The 24,887-nt window shown below is 46.8% G+C and overlaps 1 protein-coding gene across 2 annotated transcripts in view; it reads left to right on the forward strand.

Annotated features, from left to right (window-relative positions):
• The window catches only part of slc4a2a (solute carrier family 4 member 2a), a 44,847-nt gene that overhangs the window by 9,306 nt on the left and 10,654 nt on the right, over positions 1 to 24,887 (forward strand). For both annotated transcript variants that reach the window (XM_079652592.1, XM_079652591.1), the window contains 12 exons: positions 5,638 to 5,818; positions 9,772 to 9,907; positions 9,988 to 10,135; positions 11,523 to 11,619; positions 12,596 to 12,780; positions 13,036 to 13,252; positions 13,991 to 14,194; positions 17,479 to 17,627; positions 18,846 to 19,040; positions 19,617 to 19,826; positions 20,250 to 20,339; positions 23,856 to 24,022. In XM_079652592.1, the coding sequence (XP_079508718.1) occupies positions 5,638 to 5,818; positions 9,772 to 9,907; positions 9,988 to 10,135; positions 11,523 to 11,619; positions 12,596 to 12,780; positions 13,036 to 13,252; positions 13,991 to 14,194; positions 17,479 to 17,627; positions 18,846 to 19,040; positions 19,617 to 19,826; positions 20,250 to 20,339; positions 23,856 to 24,022 (1,979 nt within the window). The remainder of the gene's footprint in view (positions 1 to 5,637; positions 5,819 to 9,771; positions 9,908 to 9,987; positions 10,136 to 11,522; positions 11,620 to 12,595; positions 12,781 to 13,035; positions 13,253 to 13,990; positions 14,195 to 17,478; positions 17,628 to 18,845; positions 19,041 to 19,616; positions 19,827 to 20,249; positions 20,340 to 23,855; positions 24,023 to 24,887) is intronic.

A 24,887-nucleotide genomic window follows, 5' to 3' on the forward strand; every position in this document is an offset into this window, starting at 1 on the left:
GTGATTTCAGCTCCAGGTGATTTCAGGTCCAGGTGATTTCAGGTCCAGGTGATTTCAGGGTTCAGGTGATTTCAGGTCCAGGTGATTTCAGGTCCAGGTGATTTCAAGTTCAGGTGATTTCAGCTCCAGGTGAGTTCAGTTCCAGGTGATTTCAGCTCCAGGTGATTTCAGGTTCAGGTGATTTCAGTTCCAGGTGAGTTCAGTTCCAGGTGATTTTAGTTCCAGGTGATTTCAGCTCCAGGTGATTTCAGCTCCAGGTGAGTTCAGTTCCAGGTGATTTCAGGTCCAGGTGATTTCAGGTTCAGGTGAGTTCAGCTCCAGGTGAGTTCAGTTCCAGGTGAGTTCAGCTCCAGGTGATTTCAGGTCCAGGTGATTTCAGGTCCAGGTGATTTCAGGTCCAGGTGATTTCAGGGTTCAGGTGATTTCAGGTCCAGGTGATTTCAAGTTCAGGTGATTTTAGGTCCACGTGATTTTAGGTCCAGGTAATTTCAGGGTTCAGGTGATTTCAGTTCCAGGTGATTTCAGGGTTTAGGTGATTTCAGGTTCAGGTGATTTCAGTTCCAGGTGAGTTCAGCTCCAGGTGATTTCAGTTCCAGGTGATTTCAGGTTCAGGTGATTTCAAGTTCAGGTGATTTCAGTTCCAGGTGATTTCAAGTTTAGGTGAGTTCAGCTCCAGGTGAGTTCAGCTCCAGGTGATTTTAGGGTTCAGGTGATTTCAGGTCCAGGTGATTTCAAGTTTAGGTGAGTTCAGCTCCAGGGGATTTCAGGTCCAGGTGATTTCAAGTTTAGGTGAGTTCAGCTCCAGGTGATTTCAGTTCCAGGTGAGTTCAGCTCCAGGTGATTTCAGTTCCAGGTGATTTCAGGTTCAGGTGATTTCAAGTTCAGGTGATTTCAGTTCCAGGTGATTTCAAGTTTAGGTGAGTTCAGTTCCAGGTGATTTCAGCTCCAGGTGAGTTCAGCTCCAGGTGATTTCAAGTTTAGGTGAGTTCAGTTCCAGGTGATTTTAGGGTTCAGGTGATTTCAGGTCCAGGTGATTTCAAGTTTAGGTGAGTTCAGCTCCAGGGGATTTCAGGTCCAGGTGATTTCAAGTTTAGGTGAGTTCAGCTCCAGGTGAGTTCAGCTCCAGGTGAGTTCAGCTCCAGGTGATTTCAAGTTTAGGTGAGTTCAGCTCCAGGGGATTTCAGGTCCAGGTGATTTCAAGTTTAGGTGAGTTCAGCTCCAGGTGAGTTCAGTTCCAGGTGATTTCAAGTTTCAGGTGATTTCAGGTTCAGGTGATTTCAAGTTTAGGTGATTTTAGGTCCACGTGATTTTAGGTCCAGGTAATTTCAGGGTTCAGTTGATTTCAGGGTTCAGGTGATTTCAGTTCCAGGTGATTTCAGGGTTCAGGTGATTTCAAGTTTAGGTGATTTCAGGTCCAGGTGATTTCAAGTTTAGGTGATTTCAGCTCCAGATGAGTTCAGTTCCAGGTGATTTCAGGTCCAGGTGAGTTCAGCTCCAGGTGATTTCAGCTCCAGGTGATTTCAGGTCCGGGTGATTTCAGGTCCAGGTGATTTCAGGTCCAGGTGATTTCAGGTCCAGGTGATTTCAGGGTTCAGGTGATTTCAGGTCCAGGTGATTTCAAGTTCAGGTGATTTTAGGTCCACGTGATTTTAGGTCCAGGTAATTTCAGGGTTCAGGTGATTTCAGTTCCAGGTGATTTCAGGGTTTAGGTGATTTCAGGTTCAGGTGATTTCAGTTCCAGGTGAGTTCAGCTCCAGGTGATTTCAGTTCCAGGTGATTTCAGGTTCAGGTGATTTCAAGTTCAGGTGATTTCAGTTCCAGGTGATTTCAAGTTTAGGTGAGTTCAGCTCCAGGTGAGTTCAGCTCCAGGTGATTTTAGGGTTCAGGTGATTTCAGGTCCAGGTGATTTCAAGTTTAGGTGAGTTCAGCTCCAGGGGATTTCAGGTCCAGGTGATTTCAAGTTTAGGTGAGTTCAGCTCCAGGTGATTTCAGTTCCAGGTGAGTTCAGCTCCAGGTGATTTCAGTTCCAGGTGATTTCAGGTTCAGGTGATTTCAAGTTCAGGTGATTTCAGTTCCAGGTGATTTCAAGTTTAGGTGAGTTCAGTTCCAGGTGATTTCAGCTCCAGGTGAGTTCAGCTCCAGGTGATTTCAAGTTTAGGTGAGTTCAGTTCCAGGTGATTTTAGGGTTCAGGTGATTTCAGGTCCAGGTGATTTCAAGTTTAGGTGAGTTCAGCTCCAGGGGATTTCAGGTCCAGGTGATTTCAAGTTTAGGTGAGTTCAGCTCCAGGTGAGTTCAGCTCCAGGTGAGTTCAGCTCCAGGTGATTTCAAGTTTAGGTGAGTTCAGCTCCAGGGGATTTCAGGTCCAGGTGATTTCAAGTTTAGGTGAGTTCAGCTCCAGGTGAGTTCAGTTCCAGGTGATTTCAAGTTTCAGGTGATTTCAGGTTCAGGTGATTTCAAGTTTAGGTGATTTTAGGTCCAGGTGATTTCAGGTTTAGGTGATTTTAGGTCCACGTGATTTTAGGTCCAGGTAATTTCAGGGTTCAGTTGATTTCAGGGTTCAGGTGATTTCAGTTCCAGGTGATTTCAGGGTTCAGGTGATTTCAAGTTTAGGTGATTTCAGGTCCAGGTGATTTCAAGTTTAGGTGATTTCAGCTCCAGATGAGTTCAGTTCCAGGTGATTTCAGGTCCAGGTGAGTTCAGCTCCAGGTGATTTCAGCTCCAGGTGATTTCAGGTCCGGGTGATTTCAGGTCCAGGTGATTTCAGGTCCAGGTGATTTCGGCTCCAGGTGATTTCAGTTCCAGGTGATTTCGGCTCCAGGTGATTTCAGGTCCAGGTGATTTCAGGTCCAGGTGATTTCGGCTCCAGGTGATTTCAGGTCCAGGTGATGTCAGGTCCAGGTCATTTCGGGTCCAGGTGATTTCAGGTCCAGGTGATTTCAGGTCCAGGTGATTTCAAGTTTCAGGTGATTTCAGGTTCAGGTGATTTCAAGTTTAGGTGATTTTAGGTCCAGGTGATTTCAGGTTTAGGTGATTTTAGGTCCACGTGATTTTAGGTCCAGGTAATTTCAGGGTTCAGTTGATTTCAGGGTTCAGGTGATTTCAGTTCCAGGTGATTTCAGGGTTCAGGTGATTTCAAGTTTAGGTGATTTCAGGTCCAGGTGATTTCAAGTTTAGGTGATTTCAGCTCCAGATGAGTTCAGTTCCAGGTGATTTCAGGTCCAGGTGAGTTCAGCTCCAGGTGATTTCAGCTCCAGGTGATTTCAGGTCCGGGTGATTTCAGGTCCAGGTGATTTCAGGTCCAGGTGATTTCGGCTCCAGGTGATTTCAGGTCCAGGTGATTTCGGCTCCAGGTGATTTCAGGTCCAGGTGATTTCAGGTCCAGGTGATTTCGGCTCCAGGTGATTTCAGGTCCAGGTGATGTCAGGTCCAGGTCATTTCGGGTCCAGGTGATTTCAGGTCCAGGTGATTTCAGGTCCAGGTGATTTCGGGTCCAGGTGATTTCAGGTTCAGGTGATTTCGGGTCCAGGTGATTTCAGGTTCAGGGGATTTCAGGTTCGGGTGTTTTCGGCCTGATGGGACTCTGTGCTGTTGGACGACTGAACAATAGAAATGTCATAAAAGAGGACGAAAGACGAGCTGAGAGTCTGTTAATCCTGGAGCTGTGAGGAGAATGGGAGGCAAATTGGATTTATTCAGAGTTCACTTTACCTGTGTGATGGACAGGTGGAGCCACGCAGGAAGAGAGGTGGAGACACACAGGTAGAGACTGAGGTAGAGACACACAGGTGGAGACACACAGGTAGAGACACACAGGTAGAGACACACAGATGGAGAAAGACAGGTAGAGACTCAGGTAGAGACACACAGGTAGAGACACACAGGTAGAGACACACAGATGGAGACACACAGGTAGAGACTCAGGTAGAGACACACAGGTGAGACACACAGGTGAGACACACAGGTGGAGACACACAGGTAGAGACTCAGGTAGAGACACACAGGTGAGACACACAGGTGAAGTGGGAGGTGTGTGTTCTGGGTTCGGTGTGTTGGGTCTGCAGGATGGTGGGTCTGGATCTGAAGCGTGGACACAGACAGGTGAGCTCGTTAACCTGCTCCAGGCCGGGTCACTTTGCCTCTTTCACTTCTGACAGCATTTAGCCTTACATGTATTTTGTCACAATTTGAAGTTCACCTTTGTTTTTACATCAGAATCAGAATCAGGTTTATAGCCAGGTGCGGAAAACTATACAGTGTATCATATGGTTCTGGTTTCTGGTCCACTTAGGTCTGGTTACAGAGTGGTTCAGTTCCAGTGGAGGTCAGTCAGGAAGGCTTCATGTCAGGCCGGGTGATAAAAATATAAAAACAGATTTCACCCTCAGGAGACTCTCTTGTTGTTCGTGGGAATTCAGCTATATTTATAAATCAGCTGCTGATGGAAAGGGAGAGTGAATATCTCATTCAGGATATTTAATTTGATTAATTTGAGTAATTTATTTATTTGACAGGGACAGTGCACATTGATTAACATTTCTGTAAATGCGCCAGAGTTAGCCAACAGGCTATTTTTCATCTGCAGCAGTCCCTGGACAGATTGTGCAGTGTTGACAGAGCGGACTTTCCACTAACCATGTCTTTATATGAGATTTGAATAAACTGCAGGTGTTTTGTTCTCTAATGGTTACTGGGATTGAGTTCCACTGTTGTGCAGCTTTAAAAGAAAAAGAAGATTGGCTGGTGAACTCTTCCTTAATGGAGCAACGCAGTCTCCTCTGGGTGCAGCTCTTGTTGACCTACAGGTGTGCGTATGGTGATCACATGTCTGAGCGTAGGTGAGGTGAGGCCGTGTATTATTTTGTACATGAGGCAAGCATTTGCATATCTCATTACATTTTCCCAGCTCAACAAGTTGTACTTTGTGAGTATTGGGCAATGATGAGAATAAACACATCTTTATTAACGGGACATCATCATTTTTTACCCAAACCAGTTCCTCTCTGAAGCTGCACTGTTTTTACATGTGAACGTGAGGGGATACAGGTCTGATATCAGGTCTCATAAAGACCGGGGCAAAGCGACCCGGAAAACTGCTATAGATCCATTTAAGGTAGAATCACCTCAAGAGAGGGAGATCTTTTTGCAGTTTTTTTTATTTTTTATCCTGACGTTTCCATATGAGTGCCATTCATGGAAACACAGCTCGTGAGTTTTAACCTCCACTTATTAATTACAGCTGTGTCATATAAGTCTCAGAGGACTTCTATGACACCTTAACATAGAATAGAGAGAAGCAGCAGATCAGAGAGAGGATGAGACCTTTCAGATGAATTCATTATTAAAAATAGAGATTGTTTTCTTTAGATCGTCAGAAAAATGCAGCTCTTTTATAGGGATGGTACAAATGTGTGTGTGTCCTCTAAGCAATGTGTGTGTGTGTGTGTGTGTGTGTGTGTGTGTGTGTGTGTGTGTGTGTGTGTGTCCTCTAAGCAATGTGTGTGTGTGTGTGTGTGTGTGTGTGTGTGTGTGTGTGTGTGTGTGTGTGTGTGTGTGTGTGTGTGTGTGTGTGTGTGTGTGTGTGTGTGTGTGTGTGTGTGTGTGTGTGTGTGTGTGTGTGTGTGTGTGTGTCTGTGCAGGTGTTCGTGGAGCTGAACGAGCTGGTGATCGACAGGAACCAGGAGCTGCAGTGGAGGGAGACGGCTCGATGGATAAAGTTTGAGGAAGAGGTGGAGGAGGAGACGGAGCGATGGGGGAGACCTCACATCGCCTCGCTCTCCTTCAGATCCCTGCTGGAGCTCCGGAAGACCATCTCCCACGGTGAGGAGCCCTCTGACGCCCCCTGTGGGCAAAAAATCTCACTGCACTGTGACACTCTCACTGTGACACTCTCACTGTGACACTCTCTCTCACTGTGACACTCTCACTGTGACACTCTCACTGCACTGTGACACTCACTGTGACACTCTCAATGGGACACTCTCACTCACTGTGACACTCTCACTCACTGTGACACTCACTGTGACTCTCACTGTGACACTCTCACTCTCTGTCACACTCTCACTCTCTGTCACACTCTCACTCACTGTGACACTCACTGTGACACTCACTGTGACACTCTCACTCCCTGTGACACTGCACTGTGACACTCTCACTGTGACACTCTCACTGTGACACTCTCACTCACTGTGACACTCTCACTCTCTGTCACACTCTCACTCCCTGTGACACTGCACTGTGACACTCTCACTGTGACACTCTCACTGTGACACTCTCACTGCACTGTGACACTCGATGTGACACTCTCACTCACTGTGACACTCTCACTCTCTGTGACAATCACTGTGACACTCTCACTGTGACACTCTCACTCACTGTGACACACTCACTGTGACACTCTCACTGCACTGTGACACTCACTGTGACACTCACTGTGACACTCACTGTGACACTCTCACTCACTGTGACACTCACTGTGACACTCTCACTGTGACACTCTCACTCACTGTGACACTCACTGTGACACTCACTGTGACACTCACTGTGACACTCTCACTCACTGTGACACTCTCACTGTGACACTCTCATTCACTGTGACACTCACTGTGACACTCTCACTCACTGTGACACACTCACTGTGACACTCTCACTGCACTGTGACACTCACTGTGACACTCACTGTGACACTCTCACTCACTGTGACACTCACTGTGACACTCTCACTGTGACACTCTCACTCACTGTGACACTCACTGTGACACTCACTGTGACACTCACTGTGACACTCTCACTCACTGTGACACTCTCACTGTGACACTCTCACTCACTGTGACACTCACTGTGACACTCTCACTGTGACACTCACTGTGACACTCTCTGTCACACTCTCACTGTCACACTCACTGTGACACTCTCACTGTCACACTCACTGTGACACTCTCACTGCACTGTGACACTCTCTGTCACACTCTCACTGTCACACTCACTGTGACACTCTCACTGTGACACTCTCACTGTGACACTCTCTGTCACACTCTCACTGTGACACTCACAATGCACTGCGACACTCTCACTGTGACACTCTCACTCTCTGTGACACTCACTTTGACACTCTCACTCACTGTGACACTCTCACTGCAATGTGACACTCACTGTGACACTCACTGTGACACTCTCACTGTGACACTCACTGTGACACTCACTGTGACACTCTCACTCACTGTGACACTCTCACTCACTGTGACACTCACTGTGACACACTCACTTTGACACTCTCACTGTGACACTCTCACTGTGACACTCTCACTGTGAAACTCACTGTGAAACTCACTGTGACACTCACTGTGACACTCTCACTCACTGTGACACTCTCACTGTGACACTCTCACTCACTGTGACACTCACTGTGACACACTCACTTTGACACTCTCACTGTGACACTCTCACTCACTGTGACACTCTCACTGTGACACTCTCACTCACTGTGACACTCTCACTGTGACACTCTCACTCACTGTGACACTCTCACTGTGACACTCTCACTCACTGTGACACACTCACTCACTGTGACACTCTCACTGCACTGTGACACTCTCTGTGACACTCTCACTCTCTGTGACACTCTCTGTGACACTCACGGTGACACTCACTATGACACTCTCACTCACTGTCACACTCTCACTGTGACACTCTCACTGTGACACTCTCACTCACTGTCACACTCTCACTGTGACACTCTCACTCACTGTGACACTCTCACTGTGAGACTCTCTGTGACACTCTCTGTGACACTCTCACTGTGACACTCTCACTGTGACACTCACTGTGACACTCACTGTGACACTCTCACTGTGACACTCTCACTCACTGTGACACTCACACTGCACTGTGACACTCACTCTCACTGTGACACTCTCACTGTGACACTCACTGTGACACTCTCACTCTCTGTGACACTCTCTGTGACACTCTCACTGTGAAACTCACTGTGACACTCACTGTGACACTCTCATTCACTGTGACACTCTCACTGTGACACTCTCACTCTCTGTGACACTCACTGTGACACTCTCACTGTGACACTCTCACTCACTGTGACACTCTCACTGTGACACTCTCACTCACTGTGACACACTCACTCACTGTGACACTCTCTGTGACACTCTCACTCACTGTGACACTCTCTGTGACACTCTCACTCACTGTGACACTCTCACTGCACTGTGACACTCTCACTCACTGTGACACTCTCTGTGACACTCTCACTCTCTTTGACACTCTCACTCACTGTGACACTCACTGTGACACACTCACTGTGACACTCTCACTCACTGTGACACTCACTGTGACACACTCACTGTGACACTCTCACTGCACTGTGACACTCTCTGTGACACTCTCACTCTCTTTGACACTCTCACTCACTGTGACACTCACTGTGACACACTCACTGTGACACTCTCACTCACTGTGACACTCACTGTGACACACTCACTGTGACACTCTCACTGCACTGTGACACTCTCTGTGACACTCTCACTGCACTGTGACACTCACTGTGACATTCTCTGTGACACTCTCACTCTCTGTGACACTCTCACTCACTGTGACACTCTCACTGTGACACTCTCACTGTGACACTCTCACTTTGACACTCACTGTGACACACTCACTGTGACACTCTCACTCACTGTGACACACTCACTGTGACACACTCACTGTGACACTCTCACTCACTGTGACACTCTCACTGTGACACTCTCACTCTCCGTCACACTCTCACTGTGACACTCTCACTCTCTGTCACACTCTCACTGTGACACTCTCACTCACTGTGACACTCTCACTCACTGTGACACTCACTGTGACACTCTCACTGTGACAGTCTCACTCACTGTGACACTCTCACTTGGACACTCTCACTCACTGTGACACTCTCACTCACTGTGACACTCTCACTGCACTGTGACACTCACTGTGACACTCACACTGCACTGTGACACTCACTGTGAAACTCACTGTGACACTCTCACTCACTGCGACACTCACTGTGACACTCTCACTGTGACACTCTCTGTCACACTCTCACTGTCACACTCACTGTGACACTCTCACTCTCTGTGACACTCACTGTGACACTCTCACTGTGACACTCACTGTGACACTATCTGTCACACTCTCACTGTCACACTCACTGTGACACTCTCACTGCACTGTGACACTCTCTGTCACACTCTCACTGTGACACTCTCACTGTGACACTCACTGTGACACTCTCTGTCACACTCTCACTGTCACACTCACTGTGACACTCTCACTGTCACACTCACTGTGACACTCTCACTGCACTGTGACACTCTCTGTCACACTCTCACTGTCACACTCACTGTGACACTCTCACTGTGACACTCTCACTGTGACACTCTCTGTCACACTCTCACTGTGACACTCACAATGCACTGCGACACTCTCACTGTGACACTCTCACTCTCTGTGACACTCACTTTGACACTCTCACTCACTGTGACACTCTCACTGCAATGTGACACTCACTGTGACACTCTCACTGTGACACTCTCACTGTGACACTCTCTCTGTGACACTCTCACTGTGACACTCTCACTCACTGTGGCACTCTCACTGTGACACTCTCACTCACTGTGACACTCTCACTCACTGTCACACTCACACTGCAATATTCAAAATGATTCAAAATGGTGAGTGGGCCGTAGTTTGGACAAATGACCTCATGAAACCGATGGCTGTACTTCCAGGCGCCGTGCTGCTGGACCTGAAGCAGAAGACGCTGCCAGGCATCGCTCAGCAGGTGGTCGAGCAGATGGTGATCTCAGATCTGATCAAAGCTGAAGACAGAGCCAACGTCCTGGGAGTTCTGCTGCTCAGACACAGGTTCAGCATGGTCACATGACCCAGAGCACATCCAATCAGTCATCAGTGGATATCACATGTGTATTCTGTTTCCTCCCCAGTCACCCCAGTGATGAGAAGGACCACAGCCTGTTCAGTAAAAACATCTCTGCAGCCAACATGGACGCCCTGATTGACTGCCACAATGGCCAATCACAGCCCTCCATCCATCTGACCAATCACAGAGAGGCTGACGGGGAAAAGAGCAAGGTGAAAACTTTAACCGTTTATCAAACATTGTGCGCACATCTCTCCCAAAATCTGATCATTTAAAATCATTTCTTAAGTAAATCTCTCCAGTTTGGTTAACCACAGACCTCAGTTCAGGATAACCAAAAACACATTCAGAAAACCATTGACCTCCAGACCAGGAAGTGATGCTGACTCAGGGGTGAGGACTCATAATGCTGACTCAGGGTTTAGGGTTCAGGACTCATAATGCTGACTCAGAGTTCAGGACTCATAATGCTGACTCAGGGTTCAGGACTCATAATGCTGACTCAGAGTTCAGGACTCATAATGCTGACTCAGAGTTCAGGACTCATAATGCTGACTCAGAGTTCAGGACTCATAATGCTGACTCAGGGTTCAGGACTCATAATGCTGACTCAGAGTTCAGGACTCATAATGCTGACACAGGGTTCAGGACTCATAACGCTGACTCAGGGTTCAGGACTCATAATGCTGACTCAGGGTTCAGGACTCATAATGCTGACTTAGGGTTCAGGACTCATAATGCTGACTCAGGGTTCAGGACTCATAATGCTGACTTAGGGTTCAGGACTCATAATGCTGACTTAGGGTTCAGGACTCAAAATGCTGACTCAGGGTTCAGGACTCATAATGCTGACTCAGAGTTCAGGACTCATAATGCTGACTCAGGGTTCAGGACTCATAATGCTGACTCAGAGTTCAGGACTCATAATGCTGACACAGGGTTCAGGACTCATAACGCTGACTCAGGGTTCAGGACTCATAATGCTGACTCAGGGTTCAGGACTCATAATGCTGACTTAGGGTTCAGGACTCATAATGCTGACTCAGAGTTCAGGACTCATAATGCTGACACAGGGTTCAGGACTCATAATGCTGACTCAGGGTTCAGGACTCATAATGCTGACTTAGGGTTCAGGACTCAAAATGCTGACTCAGGGTTCAGGACTCATAATGCTGACTCAGGGTTCAGGACTCATAATGCTGACTCAGGGTTCAGGACTCATAATGCTGACTCAGGGTTCAGGACTCATAATGCTGACTCAGGGTTCAGGACTCATAATGCTGACTTAGGGTTCAGGACTCATAATGCTGACTCAGGGTTCAGGACTCATAACGCTGACTCAGGGTTCAGGACTCATAATGCTGACTCAGGGTTCAGGACTCATAATGCTGACTCAGGGTTCAGGACTCATAATGCTGACTCAGGGTTCAGGACTCATAATGCTGACTCATGTCAGGGTTCAGGACTCATAATGCTGACTCAGGGTTCAGGACTCATAATGCTGACTCAGGGTTCAGGACTCATAATGCTGACTCAGGGTTCAGGGTTCAGGACTCATAACGCAGCTTTCTATGTGTAAACATGTGTGTGTGTTTTCAGAACGAGGCGCTGCCCGTCACTCAGTCCAGATCCAAGCACGAGGTGAAGCTGATGGAGAAGATCCCGGAGCGAGCCGAGGCCACGGTGGTGCTCGTTGGTACGAATCCTCCTCTCTGGGGAGATCCTGTGTCCTCACTGAGCAGAGCTGCTCTCAGTGTCTCTCTGCTCCTGCCTGTTGGGTCAGCTGATAGAGGCTATAGTGATGTATCTTGGTCTGCAGCATGTTGGTTATTATCTCAGAGCTAAATGCATGGTCTGGGGTAGAGATCTTCAGAAACACAGATCACATGTCTTTTTCTCCGGCAGAAGCTCCAAATAAACCAGCAGTGTTTCCATCAGAGTTCCTGCTCTCTTGTGTCTCTGAGTCTCCATTGGTCCAGAAGTTTCCATCACAGTCACCACTTCCTCATGTGTTCCTCATGGAGCTTCAGTGGGTTAACGTCCCTCTGCTGTGTCTTCAGGCAGCGTGGGTTAACGTCCCTCTGCTGTGTCTTCAGGCTCAGTGGGTTAACGTCCCTCTGCTGTGTCTTCAGGCTCAGTGGGTTAACGTCCCTCTGCTGTGTCTTCAGGCTCAGTGGGTTAACGTCCCTCTGCTGTGTCTTCAGGCAGCGTGGGTTAACGTCCCTCTGCTGTGTCTTCAGGCAGCGTGGGTTAACGTCCCTCTGCTGTGTCTTCAGGCTCAGTGGGTTAACGTCCCTCTGCTGTGTCTTCAGGCTCAGTGGGTTAACGTCCCTCTGCTGTGTCTTCAGGCAGCGTGGGTTAACGTCCCTCTGCTGTGTCTTCAGCCTCAGTGGGTTAACGTCCCTCTGCTGTGTCTTCAGGCTCAGTGGGTTAACGTCCCTCTGCTGTGTCTTCAGGCAGCGTGGGTTAACGTCCCTCTGCTGTGTCTTCAGGCAGCGTGGGTTAACGTCCCTCTGCTGTGTCTTCAGGCAGCGTGGGTTAACGTCCCTCTGCTGTGTCTTCAGGCTCAGTGTGTTGACGTCCCTCTGCTGTGTCTTCAGGCTCAGTGGGTTAACGTCCCCCTGCTGTGTCTTCAGGCAGCATGGGTTAACGTCCCTCTGCTGTGTCTTCAGGCTCAGTGGGTTTCCTGGAACAGCCCTCCATGGCGTTTGTCCGGCTGCAGGAGGCGGTCCTGCTGGACTCTGTCCTGGAGGTCCCGGTCCCCGTGAGGTTCCTGTTTCTCCTGCTCGGCCCCCCCACCGCCAACATGGACTACCACCAGATCGGACGCTCCATCTCCACGCTCATGTCCGACAAGGTGAGTCCTGCAGAGCTAAAACCAAACATATGCCGTTAATAATGTGCAGTATATACCTGGCTGCTAAATCCTCACAACTGTTACAGGATGTGTTTTTTGTAAATGGTGTAACTTTTTTAATTATATATTTTTTTAATCTTTAATCTTTTTGTTTGTGTGCATGCTACTCAGGTAACATGTTAGCACCGGTTAGCCTCCGTGCTGATGTACGGTGTCCCTGATGGTATTGTGATAAACCGTTGTTGTGTTCCTCAGCACTTCCACGAGGCGGCGTACCAGGCGGACGAGCGGCAGGACCTTCTGACGGCCATCAACCTGTTCCTGGACTGCAGCGTGGTGCTGCCTCCGTCCGACGTGGGCGGAGACGAGCTGCTGCACTCGGTCGCTCGCTTCCAGAGGGAAATGCTCCGGAAGAGAGAGGAGGAGAGCGGGAAGCTGCAGGAGAAGCAGGGCAGCGTCCAGCTGGATGAAGGTCCGTGCTCTTCAGCTGCTGCTTCATGTATGTATGTTGTTAGGATTAAACATGAGAAGGATTACAACCTGAGCCTTACAGTGGACCCTCATCAACATAAGGGAAGCTTTTTCTATGTAATATCTTTGTATGTCGAGTCATTTTGTTCATACAAGCTAGAATTCTGAGATAAACTTTTTATTTTGGAGAAAAAAGTATAACTTCAGATTTTGTTTTTGTTCATTTTTAAATTAATAATATTTCGTGAAAATGTCCAAAGAAAATTGAAAAAAAGTCTAAATTATTAAATTGTTTTTCTTATTTTCTTTCCTGAAAACATCTTAAAGGTGATGAAAAAAGTTTAATTTTTTTCCTAAAAATGTAAGAATTCTGAGAATTCAAAAAAAATATTTGTCAGAATTTTGAAAATCATAAAATTTCATGAATAATTCTTATATCTTTTTATTTCCTGAGCATTTCAGAGGAAGAAACATTTATATTTTTGTGAAAATCCCACAATATTAAGAAAAAAGTTGAAATTCAGTTTTTTTTTGTGAGTTCTGAGAAAAAAGTCAAAATTGTGAATTGTACTTCTTATTGTTTTTCATGAAAAAATCTGAATTGTGATGAAATGTTTTAGTTCTAAAAATGTAAGAATTCTGATTTTTTTTCTCTTTCATGAAATATCAGATTTCTAAGGAAAGTGAAAATTCTGAATTGAAAAATCGTAATTCTGCTAAAACATGTCATGATTTCCAGACTCCCTGGTTCCCTCCAAAGTGGGCGAGGAGCCCCTGCGGCGGTCGGGCCGTCTGTTCGGAGGTCTGATCAAAGACGTGAAGCGACGATACCCTCAGTATCTCAGCGACATCCGGGACGCTCTCAACGCTCAGTGCATGGCCGCCATCGTCTTCATCTACTTCGCCTCGCTGTCGCCCGCCATTACCTTCGGAGGACTTCTGGGTGAGTCTCTGAAACACGGAGACGTCTCAATGAGTCTCTGAAACACAGAGACGTTTCAATGAGTCTCTGAAACACAGAGACGTCTCAATGAGTCTCTGAAACACGGAGACGTCTCAATGAGTCTCTGAAACACGAAGACGTTTCAATGAGTCTCTGAAACACAGAGACGTCTCAATGAGTCTCTGAAACACGGAGACGTCTCAATGAGTCTCTGAAACACAGAGACGTTTCAATGAGTCTCTGAAACACGGAGACGTCTCAGTGAGTCTCTGAAACACAGAGACGTCTCAATGAGTCTCTGAAACACGAAGACGTTTCAATGAGTCTCTGAAACACGGAGACGTCTCAATGAGTCTCTGAAACACAGAGACGTCTCAATGAGTCTCTGAAACACGGAGACGTCTCAGTGAGTCTCTGAAACACGGAGACGTCTCAGTGAGTCTCTGAAACACGGAGACGTTTCAATGAGTCTCTGAAACACGGAGACGTCTCAGTGAGTCTTTGAAACACGGAGACGTCTCAATGAGTCTCTGAAACACGGACACGTCTCAGTGAGTCTTTGAAACACGGAGACGTTTCAATGAGTCTCTGAAACACGGACACGTCTCAGTGAGTCTCTGAAACACGGAGACGCTTCAATGAGTCTCTGAAACACGGAGACTTCTCAGTGAGTCTCTGAAACACGGACACGTCTCAGTGAGTCTCTGAAACACGGAGACGCTTCAATGAGTCTCTGAAACACAGAGACGCTTCAATGAGTCTCTGAAACACGGAGACTTCTCAGTGAGTCTCTGAAACACGGAGACGTCTCAGTGAGTCTCTGAAACACGGAGACGTCTCAGTGAGTCTCTGAAACACGGAGACGTCTCAGTGAGTCTCTGAAACACGGAGACGTCTCAGTGAGTCTCTGAAACACGGAGACGTCTCAATGAGTCTCTGAAACACGGAGACGTCTCAGTGAGTCTCTGAAACACGGAGACGTCTCAGTGAGTCTCTGAAACACGGAGACGTCTCAGTGAGTCAGGTTCACACTGAGGTTCTTCAGGTGAATGTTTGCATGGAGCAGGTTCACAGAGAGGTTCTTCAGGTGAATGTTTGCATGGAGCAGGTTCACAGAGAGGTTCTTCAGGTGAATGTTTGCATGGAGCAGGTTCACAGAGAGGTTCTTCAGGTGAATGTTTGAATGGAGCAGGTTCACACTGAGGTTCTTCAGGTGAATGTTTGCATGGAGCAGGTTCACACTGAGGTTCTTCAGGTGAATGTTTGAATGGAGCAGGTTCACACTGAGGTTCTTCAGGTGAATGTTTGCATGGAGCAGGTTCACACTGAGGTTCTTCAGGTGAATGTTTGAATGGAGCAGGTTCACACTGAGGTTCTTCAGGTGAATGTTTGCATGGAGCAGGTTCACAGAGAGGTTCTTCAGGTGAATGTTTAAATGGAGCAGGTTCACACTGAGGTTCTTCAGTTGAATGTTTACATGGAGCAGGTTCACGTGAGGTTCTTCAGGTGAATGTTTGCATGGAGCAGGTTCACACTGAGGTTCTTCAGGTGAATGTTTAAATGGAGCAGGTTCACACTGAGGTTCTTCAGTTGAATGTTTACATGGAGCAGGTTCACGTGAGGTTCTTCAGGTGAATGTTTGCATGGAGCAGGTTCACACTGAGGTTCTTCAGGTGAATGTTTGAATAGAGCAGGTTCACACTGAGGTTCTTCAGGTGAATGTTTGCATGGAGCAGGTTCACACTGAGGTTCTTCAGGTGAATGTTTGCATGGAGCAGGTTCACAGAGAGGTTCTTCAGGTGAATGTTTGAATGGAGCAGGTTCACACTGAGGTTCTTCAGGTGAATGTTTGCATGGAGCAGGTTCACACTGAGGTTCTTCAGGTGAATGTTTCCATGGAGCAGGTTCACACTGAGGTTCTTCAGGTGAATGTTTGCATGGAGCAGGTTCACACTGAGGTTCTTCAGGTGAATGTTTGAATGGAGCAGGTTCACAGAGAGGTTCTTCAGGTGAATGTTTGCATGGAGCAGGTTCACAGAGAGGTTCTTCAGGTGAATGTTTGAATGGAGCAGGTTCACAGAGAGGTTCTTCAGGTGAATGTTTGAATGGAGCAGGTTCACAGAGAGGTTCTTCAGGTGAATGTTTGCATGGAGCAGGTCCACACTGAGGTTCTTCAGGTGAATGTTTGCATGGAGCAGGTTCACAGAGAGGTTCTTCAGGTGAATGTTTGCATGGAGCAGGTTCACAGAGAGGTTCTTCAGGTGAATGTTTGCATGGAGCAGGTTCACAGAGAGGTTCTTCAGGTGAATGTTTGAATGGAGCAGGTTCACAGAGAGGTTCTTCAGGTGAATGTTTGCATGGAGCAGGTTCACACTGAGGTTCTTCAGGTGAATGTTTGCATGGAGCAGGTTCACACTGAGGTTCTTCAGGTGAATGTTTGAATGGAGCAGGTTCACACTGAGGTTCTTCAGGTGAATGTTTGAATGGAGCAGGTTCACACTGAGGTTCTTCAGGTGAATGTTTGAATAGAGCAGGTTCACACTGAGGTTCTTCAGTTGAATGTTTGCATGGAGCAGGTTCACACTGAGGTTCTTCAGGTGAATGTTTGAATAGAGCAGGTTCACACTGAGGTTCTTCAGGTGAATGTTTGCATGGAGCAGGTTCACACTGAGGTTCTTCAGGTGAATGTTTGAATGGAGCAGGTTCACAGAGAGGTTCTTCAGGTGAATGTTTGAATGGAGCAGGTTCACAGAGAGGTTCTTCAGGTGAATGTTTGAATGGAGCAGGTTCACACTGAGGTTCTTCAGTTGAATGTTTAAATGGAGCAGGTTCACAGAGAGGTTCTTCAGGTGAATGTTTGCATGGAGCAGGTTCACACTGAGGTTCTTCAGGTGAATGTTTGAATGGAACAGGTTCACAGAGAGGTTCTTCAGGTGAATGTTTGCATGGAGCAGGTTCACACTGAGGTTCTTCAGGTGAATGTTTGCATGGAGCAGGTTCACACTGAGGTTCTTCAGGTGAATGTTTGCATGGAGCAGGTTCACACTGAGGTTCTTCAGGTGAATGTTTGCATGGAGCAGGTTCACACTGAGGTTCTTCAGGTGAATGTTTGAATGGAGCAGGTTCACACTGAGGTTCTTCAGGTGAATGTTTGCATGGAGCAGGTTCACACTGAGGTTCTTCAGGTGAATGTTTGAATGGAGCAGGTTCACAGAGAGGTTCTTCAGGTGAATGTTTGCATGGAGCAGGTTCACACTGAGGTTCTCCGCTCTGATTGCTCTCAGGTGAGAAGACGGAGGGTCTGATCGGGGTGTCGGAGCTGATCGTGGCCACGGCGCTGCAGGGCATCGTGTTCAGCGTCCTGGGAGCGCAGCCGCTGCTCGTGATCGGCTTCTCTGGACCGCTGCTGGTGTTCGAGGAGGCTTTCTTCACCGTGAGATCACCTGACACACCGCACACCTGACACACTGCACACCTGACACACTGCACACCTGACACACCTGACACACTGCACACCTGACACACTGCACACCTGACACACCGCACACCTGACACACTGCACACCTGACACACTGCACACTGCACACTGCACACTGCACGCTGCACGCTGCACGCTGCACACCTGACACACTGCACACTGCACACTGCACACTGCACGCTGCACGCTGCACGCTGCACACCTGACACACTGCACACTGCACACTGCACACTGCACACCTGACACACTGCACACTGCACACCTGACACGCTGCACACTGCACACTGCACACTGCACACTGCACGCTGCACGCTGCACACCTGACACACTGCACACTGCACACCTGACACACTGCACACTGCACACTGCACACTGCACACCGCACACTGCACACCTGACACACTGCACACTGCACACCTGACACACTGCACACTGCACACTGCACACCTGCATCAGAACACTATCTCAAAGTCAAAGTGAACTGTATGTGTGTACAGACAGAGAGATCCAAATACCGTTTCCCACAATCCAGAACACAAAAATACACATATATATAAAAGATATGTATAAAATATGTATATTCTATATATCCGATCTTTGACAAAGTTAATATCAACATGTCTCTTCAGTAACAGAGACAAACGGTCACTAACATAGCCAGAGATTTGAAAACAAAACCTATTTTTTTCCAATTCTGAGAAAAATATTTGATTTATTTTCCTCTAAATTGAGACACAATTTAGAATTCTGATTAAAAAAAAGTAAGAATTCTGAAAATGTCATAAATCGACGAGGCATCTCTTGACAGATGAAAAGCAAGGATCCCAACTCGACTTGAAACCACCTGATGCATCTCCAAAGCCCAAAGATCAGCACATATTCAATGTAGTGTTAAATCAATGGATCCCCCTTTATTTCCAGAGCGCTGTTATTCTACGTCTGCACGTAATCCCAGATTTCCTTGCTTGAGCCAATCCAACCAAACCATCAAGATCTAACGTTATGTAACTGAGTTCTGGTTCAATACCCATAGACAATTTCCTTTACACACAAACTATGAGTTGCTCACAAAAACTGGGTTATAGTTTGTTGGGTTCAAACTGACGGAGGGTATTATCACACGCTAGCCAAGCTGCTAGCTGCTCCTGAGCCCTGCGGTGTGTTTGTGTGCAGTTCTGTAAAGACAACGGCATCGAGTACCTGACGAGCCGGGTGTGGATCGGGTTCTGGCTGGTTCTCCTTGTCCTGCTCACCGTGGCCTTCGAGGGAAGCATCCTGGTCCGCTTCGTCTCCCGCTTCACTCAGGAGATCTTCTCCTTCCTCATCTCCCTCATCTTCATCTATGAGACCTTCGCCAAACTCATCAAGGTGAGTCAACTTCAAAGGTCAAAGTCAAATGTATTATCAATCTTTCAGTTTGTGTGTACAGACAGAGGGATCCCGATACCGTTTCCCACAATCCCGAGGCATACAAAATGCAAAGTGAAAAATCTCCCTGGTCCCCGGCTTGAGCTTCAACCTCAGGATCCATGTATCTGTGATCCTCTCCAGAATGGAAGGAGTCATCACATACAGAGCATCAACTAGTTCCTGAACAGTGTCCTTCACATGCTGATATCCAAGAGAGGGAGTCACAGACTCACAACATGGAGGAATACCGGTTCTGACTTGAACCCCTGCTCTGGAGAATCAGCTCTTATCATGGCTGCCACTTCACTCTGTTAGGAAGGTTCCTGAGATAAACTGACAATTCGAGCCCAACCGTTGAGTCCCTGAAGAGACCTCACCCCAAACTGCTCCTGTGGGTTTGTCCTCAGCACTGAGTGTCTGTACCCTTCGGGTAAAAGCGTCCAACATGTGATGTGTCCTTGTGTTTGACGGTGTTTCTGAAACACGTCGTTGCTCCGTCACGTTGAGTTTTTCTTCTTCTTTGGTTTTTTCTAGATCTTCCAGGAGCATCCTCTCAAAAACTGTTACCATGGAAACATCACGGTGTCTCCGTCCCTGTGCAACTTTACCTCGGCCGCCGGGGATCCTGGGAAAGTTGTTGGAGAGCCGAACACCGCTCTGCTGTCCTTCGTTCTCATGGTGGGAACGTACTTCATCGCCTTCTACCTGCGCAAGTTCAAGAACAGCTCCTTCTTCCCCGGGACGGTCAGCAACAATAACAATAACAATAACAATAACAAAGCTTTATTTGTACAGCACTTTTCATACAGCACATGCGCTTTATAAAACATCACAAGTTAAAAATAAACAACAAGAAATTCCCCTCAGATTATTTGTTGTTGTCAATCTTTCAGTTTGTGTGTACGGAGAGATCGTTTCCCACAATCCCAAAACAAAATACAAATATATATAAAATCTGTGTAAAATATGTATATCCTATAAACAATCAACAAACACATGTATTCATATGCACACATTAAGACCTCAATAAAAGCACAACAATTAATAAATACGAAATAACAGTCACTTCGAAATCTGTGAAAAATACTTTATTAATATACAAGTGCAGATTTCAAAGAGTCTTGTGGAGCAGAAATGTCCAACGGGTTGTTTTTCTACGTGTTTCAGCTCCGTAGGGTCATCGGAGACTTCGGGGTCCCCATCGCGATCCTCATCATGGTGCTGGTGGACTACAGCGTGGAGGACACCTACACTCAGGTGAGACACACTTTGAAGGTCCCCTATCACGCCAAATCCTCTTCTTCATGTCTCCTCTACATCAACATGTGTCCCCTCTTCTCCATGTCTCTTCTACATCAACATGTGTCCCCTCTTCTCCATGTCTCTTCTACATCAACATGTGTCCCCTCTTCTTCATGTCTCTTCTACATCAACATGTGTCCACCTCTTCTCCATGTCTCCTCTACATCAACATGTGTCCCCTCTTCTCCATGTCTCTTCTACATCAACATGTGTCCCCTCTTCTTCATGTCTCTTCTACATCAACATGTGTCCACCTCTTCTTCATGTCTCCTCTACATCAACATGTGTCCCCTCTTCTCCATGTCTCTTCTACATCAACATGTGTCCCCTCTTCTTCATGTCTCTTCTACATCAACATGTGTCCCCTCTTCTTCATGTCTCTTCTACATCAACATGTGTCCCCTCTTCTTCATGTCTCTTCTACATCAACATGTGTCCCCTCTTCTCCATGTCTCTTCTACATCAACATGTGTCCCCTCTTCTTCATGTCTCTTCTACATCAACATGTGTCCCCTCTTCTTCCTGTCTCTTCTACATCAACATGTGTCCCCTCTTCTTCATGTCTCTTCTACATCAACATGTGTCCCCTCTTCTTCATGTCTCTTCTACATCAACATGTGTCCCCTCTTCTCCATGTCTCTTCTACATCAACATGTGTCCCCTCTTCTTCATGTCTCTTCTACATCAACATGGGTCCCCTCTTCTTCATGTCTCTTCTACATCAACATGTGTCCCCTCTTCTTCATGTCTCTTCTACATCAACATGTGTCCCCTCTTCTTCATGTCTCTTCAACATCAACATGTGTCCCCTCTTCACCATGTCTCTTCTACATCAACATGTGTCCCCTCTTCTTCATGTCTCTTCAACATCAACATGTGTCCCCTCTTCACCATGTCTCTTCTACATCAACATGTGTCCCCTCTTCTTCATGTCTCTTCTACATCAACATGTGTCCCCTCTTCTTCATGTCTCTTCAACATCAACATGTGTCCCCTCTTCACCATGTCTCTTCTACATCAACATGTGTCCCCTCTTCTTCATGTCTCTTCTACATCAACATGTGTCCCCTCTTCTTCATGTCTCTACTTCATCAACATGTGTCCCCTCTTCTTCATGTCTCTTCTACATCAACATGTGTCCCCTCTTCTCCATGTCTCTTCTACATCAACATGTGTCCCCTCTTCTTCATGTCTCTTCTACATCAACATGTGTCCCCTCTTCTCCATGTCTCTTCTACATCAACATGTGTCCCCTCTTCTTCATGTCTCTTCTACATCAACATGTGTCCCCTCTTCTCCATGTCTCTTCTACATCAACATGTGTCCCCTCTTCTTCATGTCTCTTCTACATCAACATGTGTCCACCTCTTCTTCATGTCTCCTCTACATCAACATGTGTCCCCTCTTCTCCATGTCTCTTCTACATCAACATGTGTCCCCTCTTCTTCATGTCTCTTCTACATCAACATGTGTCCCCTCTTCTTCATGTCTCTTCTACATCAACATGTGTCCCCTCTTCTTCATGTCTCTTCTACATCAACATGTGTCCCCTCTTCTTCATGTCTCTTCTACATCAACATGTGTCCCCTCTTCTTCATGTCTCTTCTACATCAACATGTGTCCCCTCTTCTTCATGTCTCTTCTACATCAACATGTGTCCCCTCTTCTCCATGTCTCTTCTACATCAACATGTGTCCCCTCTTCTTCCTGTCTCTTCTACATCAACATGTGTCCCCTCTTCTTCATGTCTCTTCTACATCAACATGTGTCCCCTCTTCTTCATGTCTCTTCTACATCAACATGTGTCCCCTCTTCTCCATGTCTCTTCTACATCAACATGTGTCCCCTCTTCTTCATGTCTCTTCTACATCAACATGGGTCCCCTCTTCTTCATGTCTCTTCTACATCAACATGTGTCCCCTCTTCTTCATGTCTCTTCAACATCAACATGTGTCCCCTCTTCACCATGTCTCTTCTACATCAACATGTGTCCCCTCTTCTTCATGTCTCTTCCACATCAACATGTGTCCCCTCTTCTTCATGTCTCTTCTACATCAACATGTGTCCCCTCTTCTTCATGTCTCTTCTACATCAACATGTGTCCCCTTTTCTTCATGTCTCTTCTACATCAACATGTGTCCCCTCTTCTTCATGTCTCTTCTACATCAACATGTGTCCCCTCTTCTTCATGTCTCTACTTCATCAACATGTGTCCCCTCTTCTTCATGTCTCTTCTACATCAACATGTGTCCCCTCTTCTCTATGTCTCTTCTACATCAACATGTGTCCCCTCTTCTTCATGTCTCTTCTACATCAACATGTGTCCCCTCTTCTCCATGTCTCTTCTACATCAACATGTGTCCCCTCTTCTTCATGTCTCTTCTACATCAACATGTGTCCCCTCTTCTCCATGTCTCTTCTACATCAACATGTGTCCCCTCTTCTTCATGTCTCTTCTACATCAACATGTGTCCCCTCTTCTCCATGTCTCTTCTTCATCAACATGTGTCCCCTCTTCTTCATGTCTCTTCTACATCAACATGTGTCCCCTCTTCTTCATGTCTCTTCTACATCAACATGTGTCCCCTCTTCTTCATGTCTCTCCTACATCAACATGTGTCCCCTCTTGTTCATGTCTCTTCTACATCAACATGTGTCCCCTCTTCTTCATGTCTCTTCTACATCAACATGTGTCCCCTCTTCTTCATGTCTCTTCTACATCAACATGTGTCCCCTCTTCTCCATGTCTCTTCTACATCAACATGTGTCCCCTCTTCTTCATGTCTCTTCTACATCAACATGTGTCCCCTCTTCTCCATGTCTCTTCTACATCAACATGTGTCCCCTCTTCTCCATGTCTCTTCTACATCAACATGTGTCCCCTCTTCTCCATGTCTCTTCTACATCAACATGTGTCCCCTCTTCTTCATGTCTCTTCTACATCAACATGTGTCCCCTCTGTGGAAAGAGACTCTGAAAGTTTCAGGAACAAAGATTCTCTCTCTTTTTGATCCATTTCTATAAAAACCTGTCTGAAAATGAGCTGATCAGGTTTTGGCCACTTTATGATGTCATAACGATGTTTTGTCTTGTGTAACCATTAGCCAATCAGCAACCAAGGTACCCCCCCCCCCCCCCTTATCACCTGAATCTCCTCTCGAGCTCCATTGAGTTCTTTGTAACCAAATGTCTCTCAGAGGGGCGTGGGGAGGGGCTCCTTATTTATATCTAAAGGAACAGACAGAGAATCAGCACTTTGGAAACAGGGCTGAAACAGAGGGGATTATGGGTAATGCTGCAATGATCTGGTTGATGTTTCAGCCAATCAGAGACAGGCTCTGTATATATCTGAGACCTGTGATATACACTGATGAGAAACAGTATCATAGGGACCTTTAACACCTGAGTGCGTCCTGTGTTGACACAACACCCTGACAGACTTTACCTTCCTCTCTTCCTATTGGCCGGCAGAAACTGAACGTGCCCAGTGGATTCTCCGTGTCCAGTCCGGAGAAGCGCGGTTGGCTGATCTCTCCGATGGGCTCGGACGGGCAGTTTCCTGTTTGGATGATGGCCGCCAGCATCCTGCCCGCCATCCTCGTCTTCATCCTCATCTTCATGGAGTCCCAGATCACAGCGTAAAGCATCTAGTGTTCATCCTCAGAGCGTCTTCTTCTGACCGCCAGCGTCTTTTCTATTGTGTCGAACGAGAAGAGAGCGGCGGCCCACGTGAAAAAGAGCTGCAGTTGAACGTATCTCAACTTTTCAGAAAAGGGCCATTGACAATACTCAGTAGTGAGAAGTAACTAAGTACATTTACTGAAGGTGGCGGTTCTAGACCAATTTGACTGGGGGGGCAACTGAGGGGCCAGTTATTCTCTGAGGGGGGCCCAATAAATGCAGGACGAAAAAGAGAACTAGACAGTATGAAGTAATTGCGCATAAGAAAACAATGCAATACAGTTATTGGTATTTGTTTCAGTACACTTATTTATTTCAGATATATCTTATAGTTATTACTGTTAGCTTCAGCTTAAGTTATAGTACCATTTTTTGCACTAACACCATATCATATTTATATAAACATAAAGGCAATGAACAGGTACATCTCTACTTTACATCTACAATTACACGGATGCAATAGTTGAACTCACCTTCAATGACCGTGGTAGTCTCTCGAAACGTAGGTTTCAATCAGTCGTTCTTGGATGTAACAGGCTCTGATGATCCGAGATGAAAAGTGTTTTTTGCGCGCTTCAACCGGACAGTGAAAGTGAGTGCACCGCTCTAATGGGTCCTGAGTGCACCGCTCTAATGGGTCCGACTAAAATGACGAATAACGTTAGTTCCGCCTATTCTGTCATTCAATAAATCGTGTAATAAATCATCATTTTTTCATTTTTTTCACTTTTCATTTTTAGGGGGGCCACAGGGGGTAAGAGGTCGGTGTTAGGGGGGCACTGCCGGTTTAAGTTCTGGTTCTGACAGGGTTCAGAGTAGACT

Source organism: Notothenia rossii, assembly GCF_949606895.1.
Source record: "Notothenia rossii genome assembly, chromosome: 9".
NCBI classification, from domain to species: domain Eukaryota; kingdom Metazoa; phylum Chordata; class Actinopteri; order Perciformes; family Nototheniidae; genus Notothenia; species Notothenia rossii.